This window comes from Manacus vitellinus, unplaced genomic scaffold (genome assembly GCF_001715985.3).
Source record: "Manacus vitellinus isolate BGI_N305 unplaced genomic scaffold, ASM171598v3 scaffold_42_pilon, whole genome shotgun sequence".
Lineage (NCBI taxonomy): Eukaryota > Metazoa > Chordata > Aves > Passeriformes > Pipridae > Manacus > Manacus vitellinus.
Window position 1 is genome coordinate 6825035 of NW_021940553.1, and position 8400 is coordinate 6833434.

Consider the following 8400-nt stretch of genomic DNA (forward strand, 5'->3'; position numbering starts at 1 on the left):
TACAAATTCTCAGAGGCAGACTTGTACCATAACACATGTCAGAAAGAAGCTGTGGCATCATGCACAGCTCAACCACCAAAACAAGATGAAAAAGGAGGTAGAGGCCAAGACTGTATATTGTCTCCTCTTCCCAGATTTCTGTCCTTTCTTCACAGTTCAGGACAGAAGGCAGCTTTGTAACTCGGTATTTGTAAGATACTCTCCACACCTTGGAAGGTGATAATCTGCCTGACAAAATCACATGGAATCACAGGATGGTTAAGGTTGGAAGGGACCACGGTAGCTCATCTACTCCAGCCTACTCCACATTGCTCAGGACTATGTCCAGGCCAGGCTGGATAGGGCTCTGAGCAGCCTGGACTAGTGGAAGGTGTCCCTGTCCATGGCAGAAGGGGTTGCACTAGATGATCTTTAGGGTTCCCTCCAACTTAAACCATTTTATGATTCTTTGTTAAAGTAAAGCCATCAGCTCTCCCTAGACATGCACACAACATCTGGCAGAAAATGAGTTGTACTGGTGATGAAAACACCACACAAAAGGAGTTTTTCTTTCATAACAAGTGAGACACATTTGTTCTATTTGTTTCAAGTAATTCAGAGCTTATCTTCAGAGTACAAAGTTTCCATGAGGATTTGGCAAGGTAAGAGAAAAACAGAAGGTTAACAAAGACAGAGAAGAAACAAAGTTTTGAATGCATTTAATTGTCAACATCATAAAAGCACGAGTCACCAATTAAGATTTCATGTATCAGGCATTATATAAAAAAAAACACACAAAAAACCATTTATACCGCAACGCTTTTAAAAAAAAAAAAAAGGAGTAAAAACTCTCTAAACAACAAGTAATGCAATCAACACACCATTCAACAAAACAGATTTTAATGTGACACATTGAAGGCATCTATGAGGCAGCAGGCTTGTAGATACTTATGAAGAGATGCTTCTACATAAAGACTCTGCATAATGGGGGCTATTTGTGGAATTTATCTGCATGTCACTTAACAGCATCATTTGCAAAGCGGAGGTACATGCCAGCCTCCTAAAAGCAAGTACTGATAAACAGAGAAATGGAAAGGGATAAGTCCAGGAAGGCCCTAAAAATTAATACCAGTGTCATGCTGAAGGATTCAAAAAGCAATGACACTGTCAAAGCAACGAGAACTGAGTGATCAGAGTTTTGAACATACTTGTGAGGCACAGCATCCACCCAGTGCACAGAAGACTGGGAAGGACATCTTAGCCCAGATGGAGAACAAGATCTAACTGCATGATAATACAACAATGATGCAGGGCAGTCCAAGGTTTCAGATCCTGCCTGTAAGTGGAAGGATGCCAAACCCTAGTGATTTACAGATGAATACTAGGAAAGAGACTTAACAGTACTCAAATAACTTAAACAGTCATTGCGCTATACAAACCATGCTAGAAAAATGGCATCTCTCAACAGATTTCTGAATATCACAGTATCTACCATGACACAGAATAACCTTCCAAAAAAACCCCACTGCTTTGAAATTTCTAATGCAACTGTAGGAAAAGTGTCACCTATTCTCACAGGAGGAGACCACACAATTTGAAGCAGAACCAAACACAGTGTCAATGGACAAAGCTACTTCGGCTACTCACATGCATTTTGAACTTCTACATCAAAAACAGAGTGATTTTACCCTATTAACATGAGCAGCCACAGTGAAAAGGTCTCTAAAAATAGAGTTTTATAGGTCTTGTTTCTAAATGATATGACTACAGCAATGAAACTGAGTAGATTGAACACAACTTTCAGCATGTTTGCTCAGTAAAATACAGGTTAGGTGCTATCCAAGACTACATTCACTGTCTCTGTACAAATACACACATAGAAATATATATAATCTCTTTTACATAGCTCCAGTTACACACAAATTACATAACTTAGCACATTCAGCCTTTGTTTTCTTTAGATGATAAATTCTGTCAGCAAGCCACCATGTAAGTGGGCAAAAAGTATAAGAGATTGTAAAAATAAAAATATTCTAATGCCGTGTAAGAGTTTTCAATCAAAATATAAAATCTGACGTTTTTGTACTAAGTCTTAAGAGCAATAAAAATTTGCCTTTACTGACCTGCTGCCCTGTCAGATTTCCCACACTTCTATCCGGATCCATGGAAACAGAAGCAACAGCTACAGGCACCTTGAGTTCAGTTTGACTTGTCTGATATTTTGGCAAACAGCTTGTTTTTAAATTTCCTTTTGTAGACACTCCTGCAAATGAAAGACAAGCAGAACACACAGATTACAAAGTGAAAAGAGACCCTTCTCTTGCCTTGTACAAGAGGACTTCCACAAAGGCATCTTTGCCTTAGCAGCTCTTTCTGAAAAGAATGAGCGTGTTGGGTATATGTTTGCAGTTCCCCCCAGCCTCTCACTCTGCACAAAAATTCATTAAGATTAATGTATCAGCAGAAAAAGAGGTGCATGGCACTGAAGTGCACACAGCCACAAAGAGCAACAAAGTAAATTCTGAAAGACACATCTTCTGATGGAGGTCCAGGGCAAAAAAACCCTGTTTGTTTAAGATGCAAAAGCATAAAATTGAGCTTCTCCTCTGACACTCAAAGACAAAAAGGAACCAAGCAGTACTGCTGCTAAAAGTACCACTCATACGATAAAATACCACTTTTCTGTTATACAGCCAACCTACTGACTGCCCAGGTTAATTGTTCCTTTCAGGATCAGGAATATGAGTAAGGCAACACTTCAGTGCACACTCCACAGATCATCTGTAAAAAACTTCCTGCCATAATTAGAATTAGTTCACCGCTACCAACAGTGAGAATATGAAAGCACTGAAAATCCTGATGCTGCAATTATAAAGTGCCCACACTGATACTAACACTAAAACTGCCCAGGGCCAGATTAAAGCCCATACCTTCTTGGTACTGGTTTGAGTTTTGACTGTTCAGAAGTGAAAAAAGGTTTTGAACAAAAAACATTAATTTTATACTAGCAGATAGAATACACTTATTTGGGTAATGAATTTCAGAAGTGTACCAGAAACCCCAGTGAAAGAACTAAATTATAAGCTTTAACATCCCCATGCTCGTACACAAAGGAAAACAATGTTCCTGTAAATCTCTTTCACAGAAGTGGAAGAGTATTTCCCAGAGTGAGTCGATTTACATCATTTAGGAACACTGCCTTCTTTCCAGGGCACAGAGTGTAACCATCTGACATCGCCTGGCTTGAACTATGCTAGTTACAAAACACACGCAGTTTTTTAACAGAGCTATTTGGCCAGTAGTTTTCGAGGGTAACCATGCTACTCCAAACTAGAGAGCAGGATTCCTCAAAATTTATAACTGCTGGATGACATATACACAATTTTACCAGAGTTAATCATGCCCAGATATGTTTTCAGGACCTGGTGTCACTGTAAGAGCTGTGTTTGAAAACAATCAGAGAATTCTGAAGGGGAACTAAGAACACTCATCTTTTCCCCAGCGATGTATGCAATCTTGCATTCAGTAAATCAAGGTCAAAAGAACTAATAAAAAAACAAAAAATTACTTTTGCTTTACATAATGAATCTTCATTTGAAGTGATATCTTCAAAATTTACAAAAGACCTCAATACCTCTAATGCTTCAATATTCTTTGGAGACCACATTAAAAAATTCAGCTTAGCTTATAAATTGGATAAAACTGTGCTGTACCTGCAACAGAAACAGCTCCCCTGAAACTATTCATTTTATACAGTATGCTTATCTAAGCAGCAGAGCATAAATCCTCTGCTGTAATCCTATATGTCCCATTACAACCCGTGATGACTCTCTACCTTACACACTTAAATACACAAACCACGTACCTGAAAAGACATTGCAAATTTTATCAGGGAAAAAAAAAACAATTTTGTTTACATCTATTACCTGAAACAGGTACCATTGGCTCTTCTTCATCAGAAACTGCATGTGGCTTTGTTAAAGGTAATAAAAAGAGAGCAAGTTTGGCTCTTTAAACAGAACTGTAAAAATAAGTATTTGGGCTCTTAATTTTAAAAGACTTTTGAAAAGAAAACAAACTGGTAACAAACACTGGGTCCAAGAAAAGCAAGGAAAACTCAATTAGAGAAGGACCACCATCACAGAGATTTCTAGAACAAAAGTCATTACTCCTTCTTCACTGTGCATTAACTTTCAGCCTTAAAGATTATCTTAGAGGTCACCTTCCAAAAGGTCCCAGCGGCCAGCCTCACAAGTGTAATTATTAAGATAATGAAGTAATAATATTTATTTAAATTTAAACAGGTTATTGTTGTATAAGGAACCTCTTTATGTGTAGGAGAGACAAATTCTGGAAGAGTGTATATATTAATATTGCAATAAAATACATTTTGTACATTTTTATACATTGGATATTCTAAGAAACATAAAGGAGGATAAATGCAAAAGGTTTCAAAGGAAGTTGGTCATTCTCATCAGATCTTCACATGATCAGTAACAGATAAAAAAAAAACACAGATAAAGCCTGAGGACTAATTTTCTTTAAGAAGTTTTAAGAACTTTCAAATATCCCAGAGCTTTAACTATTAAATTACTTGACTGCAGAAAACACTCAGAAATCAGAAAGAACAGGGCACCATATTATTTGTGCTATATCAGCAGTCACTGAACTTGAATCCCTCGCCTCCCAGAAGCCCCTAAAAATACAACTCAGTATAATTCAGGGAAGGGTGTAAACCATACTGCCTTCTTTAAAGCAGGAGTTTCATTTAGCTGAACATAATGGTTGTTATTCCCATGTAAGTAACTGACACACTTGGTGGGGCTTAACCCCAGCCAGCAACTCAGTACCACGTAGCTGCTCCCTCAGTCCCTCTCCCCCTCCCTGCCCCCTCTCAGAGGGGAGGAAAAGCAGAGATAAAAGGTAAAGCTCGTGGGTGGAGATAAGAAAAGTTTAACTGAAACAAAATAAAACAGAAGAGGATATTAATACAAATAATACTATTTGTAATGTAAAGGAGAGAGGAATAAAACCCAAAAGAAACAACGGATGCACAGTACAGTTGCTCACCACTTACTGACCAATGCCCAGCCTGTTCCCCAGCAGTGATCAGCCCCTCCCAGCCAACTCCCTCAGTTTATGTACTGGGCATGATGCTCCATGGTATGGAATATCCCTTTGGCCAGTTCAGGTCAGCTCTCCTGGCCGTGCTCCCTCCCAGCTTCTTGTGCAGCTGGTCATTGCCAGAGCATGGGACACTGAAGTCCCTGTTTTAGGGTAAGCACTGCTGAGCAACATCTCAAACATCAGTGTGTAGTCAGCATTATTCTTGTACTAAATACAAAACACAGCACTGTACCAGGTACAAGATAGAAAATTAACTGTATCCCAGATGAAACCAGGGCAATACGAAAGTGAAAAACAAAAGCAGGGGGCACAAAGTTCTGCCCCACTATCTTTTGTCTATACCCCTTTACTTTCCTCAACCTTCTGTGGTTGGGCAATTAACTCAATTACCTAATTTCTGTACTGTTTACAGATAAATGCAGATAAAGGCTTTGCAGTTGCCTTCATACAATAAAGTCAAGTTATGAAAATATTTCAATCAACATATACTAACTCTTGACTTCACTAAAATTTGATTCTGAGATGGTGCTTAATTTAGTAGATTATTACACAGTGGAGAAAACTAGGAACCGTGTAGGAGCTTCTCCCTGTGGACAGCAACTTCAATCAACACCCACTGTCCGTCACAGAACTGGTACTGGACGCACTGGAAGGGCTTGATCACACACTCCCTTATGATCTTGTTGATGCCCTTTATCACTCATAAACAATTATCACTCATCAGTCTCATACCAGTTTGAAAATACATTCGCTGAGTACTGCTGTCAAAGCCACCTCTCTCTACAAACACTGAGAGCACTTCTGTTCTCACCTGTAAGCTGCAGCCTGCTCTCTCCTAGCTGCCAGAACACACTGAGAGCTCACAGCACGAACCAGGTGAGGAACCTGAACAAACTCTGAGAGAAAAGCACTATGTGTGCCCTCTTTTCAAAAAGCACTAAGGCAGATCAAAAGTCCGAGCCTGGATCAAAGCCCAGCCCAAACAGCTGTGTCCACCAGGACAGCAAACTGCAGGGCACTGAGGAGCATGTCTTCAGCTCACACTACTACAGGAAACAACTTCAGCACAGGCAATTGTTTACTCAACTGACATATGGTTCATCTGTGTGTAAACACTCAGCTATAGGAAATAAAAAGATTTGCCTAAACAACATTACGCTTCTAGAGCTGGTATTGGCAGCTGTTGTGGATAGATGCCTCGTAGCAGGAAGCAAAAATTAGTCAAAGATATTGCTGTTACTACCCCCAGCTACCAGGATCACTCTCCTGTGAAGGTTTGCAGCCCAGTGCATTAGAACAACCCCACGTTGGAGCAGGTTACCTCAATCAGTTGGACCAAAAATCGCAGTGACTCAGGAGCCAATTCGTAAACAGGTCCAACGTCCTTGCCTCGGCGGGCAAGACTGGGAACAGGACCAGCATCAACCTTTTAGCATTAATCCACTGCCACATGCCCCTCAAGACTGACAAGGCAAGTATACTACTATAGAGCTTGTACCACCACAGCTAAAGTTCAATGCAACAGCAAAGACAGGAGGAACTACACACTGTGATGCTGCAGGGCTCACCTACACAAGCAACAGTGCATCTGCCTTGCTATGCTGAATCTATTCAGCAGTTATGGGCAGAAGTTCAATTTTACAAACCTATTAAACCAACACTACTCAATGTACCAAATCCCCCACCCCCTCCTATTTTTTTTAAAGCATCCACTGTTATTATTTTAAATTGTACAATGTGCACTTCTAAGTATTTAAACTTTTCCAGGATCAGAGGCAACACCACCTACTCGCCAAAAAACATAAAATGGAAATGACTCTCAGGAAAAAATTCATTCCTTGGAATATCACAACACATGAGTCTGATGATGGGCTCAAGAAACCGTATTTGGTCACGGGAAACAACCTGTCACATCAGTAGTTAGTTGATAAAAATACACTGTCAGCGTAGCACAGCAGTGACAGTGTGGCAACAAATCTGATATGTGACCACCAACCTGCACACCATCACGGCACAGACAAATTTGTAGGCAATCTATTTTACTTTACACAGATGGGAAATCATAACAATATGCTTCCCAAACAGTCCCTGGGACGGTTGGCCCATTTCACTTAAACAGTGCTGTCTAGCGGGTGTGCAGTCAAACATAAATACAAGAGCACACACACAGACTCTTCTTTCCAGTCTTCCAGCTGATGCTGAAATCCCACTTTCAATATGAGTAATAGCAATCCCTCAAATCCCTCATACCTGGAGCTAAATTGTCAGGTCCTAAATTTCCACCAGGCCAGGCTGTCAGCTCCACCCCAATGTCTTCAAGTCGCTGACCCTCTACCTCAGCCCCAGGAGCCCAAACATCAGCTCCTGATTCTACAAACCACACAAGCGCATCTCTTTCTAGCCAGACTTTTACAGGCTGACTCCCCAACACCACAACCACCACCCACTCCATCTACAAGTCTAGTTCCACACAGTCTCCCATAACAGGAGCCTGCCAGTCCTCTGCAGATGAAGCCACCACAGCTTCACACTTGTCCCTCACAGACAGAGCCCTCTGTGTCCCACACATGGTCACCCTAAATTTTATGCTTGTAATCAAGCTTAGGTGCCACTCACAAAAGACACATCTGTTCCTTGCTGCCTGTTCAGCCTCAGTTTCAAAGAATCTCAGAATTCATTAGGTTGGAAAAGACCTCTGAGATCAGCAACTCCAACCCATGAACAATCACCCACCGTGTCAACCAGACCACAGCCTGAGTGCCACGTCCAATCTTTCCTTAAACACCTCCAGGGACGGTGACTCCACCACTTACCTGGGCAGCCCATTCCAATGTCTAATTACCCTCTTCTGTGAAGAAATTCCTCCTAATGTCCAGCTTAAATCTCCCCTGGTGCAGGTTAAGGCCGTGTCCTCTGGTCCCCTCACTTTTTACCGACCCCGACCAGGGTCTACCCTCCTGTCAGGGGTAAGTTCACCCCTGAGCCTCCCCTTCTCCAGGCTAAAGCACCCCATTCTCTCTATCGATTCTTTTACAAGTTTCCATGAGCTAAACACAGTTTCCCCATTTCTATACATTTACTTCCTCCAGGACTCCACAGCCCAGTCACACAACCCTCCCTCCTCTGGCAGGCCACTTCTGCCCATCAATCCCGCGCACCCCCCGAACACAGCCACACGCCCACTCCCTCTCCCCAGGCCGAGCCCCCACAACACTCAGTGCCCCCACACCTCTGGTGTCGCGGCCACAGAACCCCACTCGTCCCACAGCCCCGCGCCGGCTCCACGCCAAAACT

General features: G+C 41.7%; 1 protein-coding gene across 2 annotated transcripts in view; it reads right to left on the reverse strand.

The window, feature by feature from the left end:
• KIAA1328 (KIAA1328 ortholog) overlaps nt 1-8373 on the reverse strand; it is a 172174-nt gene extending 163801 nt beyond the window's left edge. The window contains exons 1-2 of one of the 2 annotated variants that reach the window (XM_029962160.1): nt 8336-8373; nt 2103-2242 (exon numbers count right to left, since the gene is read on the reverse strand). In XM_029962160.1, the coding sequence (XP_029818020.1) occupies nt 2103-2144 (42 nt within the window). In that variant the 5' untranslated portion in view covers nt 2145-2242; nt 8336-8373. Of the gene's footprint in view, nt 1-2102; nt 2243-3905; nt 3950-8335 lie in introns of those variants that run through there. The other variant, XM_029962159.1, reaches the window with a different exon arrangement.
• Between the last annotated feature and the right edge of the window lie 27 nt (nt 8374-8400).